This window comes from Aptenodytes forsteri, unplaced genomic scaffold (assembly GCF_000699145.1).
Source record: "Aptenodytes forsteri isolate BGI_AS27 unplaced genomic scaffold, ASM69914v1 Scaffold119, whole genome shotgun sequence".
In the NCBI taxonomy this organism is placed as follows: domain Eukaryota; kingdom Metazoa; phylum Chordata; class Aves; order Sphenisciformes; family Spheniscidae; genus Aptenodytes; species Aptenodytes forsteri.
The window spans coordinates 4230585-4231608 of NW_008796165.1; the positions used below are offsets into that span (position 1 = coordinate 4230585).

The 1024-nt window shown below is 65.1% G+C and overlaps 1 protein-coding gene across 1 annotated transcript in view; it reads left to right on the plus strand.

The window, feature by feature from the left end:
- The window catches only part of BTBD19 (BTB domain containing 19), a 9509-nt gene extending 9185 nt beyond the window's left edge, over positions 1-324 (plus strand). Inside the window, 1 exon segment of the mRNA XM_019474133.1 lies at positions 313-324. Within this exon segment, the coding sequence (XP_019329678.1) occupies positions 313-324 (12 nt within the window).
- The last annotated feature ends 700 nt before the right edge of the window (positions 325-1024 follow it).

Sequence of the window (1024 nt, forward strand, 5' to 3'; positions counted from 1 at the left end):
GCCACCGGGCGGGTGCCCCGGGGGCCGCCCCGCCTTGGCGGCAGTGTCTGGAGGCCAGGGGGGACCGGGGTCACGGGCACGGCAAACACCGCTGGAGTTAAAGTGCAGTTATGTAGTGTGGATGGTGCCCGGGACGGGGATGGTGCCTGGGACGGGGACGGGACAGGGACAGGGGCTGGCCTCAGGGACAGCCCCGCTGCACGGGGACACGGTGAGAAATTTGCTTTCCCAGAGAGATGTGCCTGGTGGCACTGCAGGTGCCCACGTGAGCATGCACTGCTCTGGGTGTGCACCAGCACGTGCTGTCACCAGGGCAGAGCATGAGCGTTGCACGAGGGGTTGCGACTGTGGGACAGCTCAGGGGCTCAGCACAGCAAGGACCACCCCAAGGACCCCCCCTCCCCCCAAAACCCTGCCTGTGCGGTGGGAGCAACAGGCTCCCTGGCTCCGCGGCATGTCCCCGATCTCCAGCCCTCCCGTGCTTGCCAATGGGGAAAATGAGGCGCGGAGCAGCATGTCGGACGGGGTGAGCTGCCCATGGCCACCCAGCACCCCGTGGAGCAGGGGCATGAACCAGATCTCCGCCCCCACTCCAGGCTCCTGCTGCCTCTGGCGGGCAGTGCTGCACCGGCAAAAGGTCTGCCCCCTCCCTGCCTGCACCCTGGGCAGCCGGGCGAGGCCGTAGGCTGAGAAATAAATCTTTTAAAATAAGCTTAAAAATATATATCTCTCTATAGATAGTTTCCCTTTGCAATAAATAAAGGTGAGGGGGTGCCCGCCCCAGGCCTTGCCCACAGCACCCCAGGGCACAGCTGGCTCTGGGGCTGTCCCCTTATTGGGATGGGGGGCACCAAGGCACCCTGTTGGGGCACCCCAGTACATGGCCCGGGTTGGGGGGGGTCCCAGGAGGAGGTGACAGGGAGCAGGCAGTGACCCCGCAGGGGGGAGCTGGCAGGGCACCAAGCCCACCTTGCCAGCAGCTCCAGAAACAGAGGGGGGGGGGGGGGCAGGGCTTCTATTATTG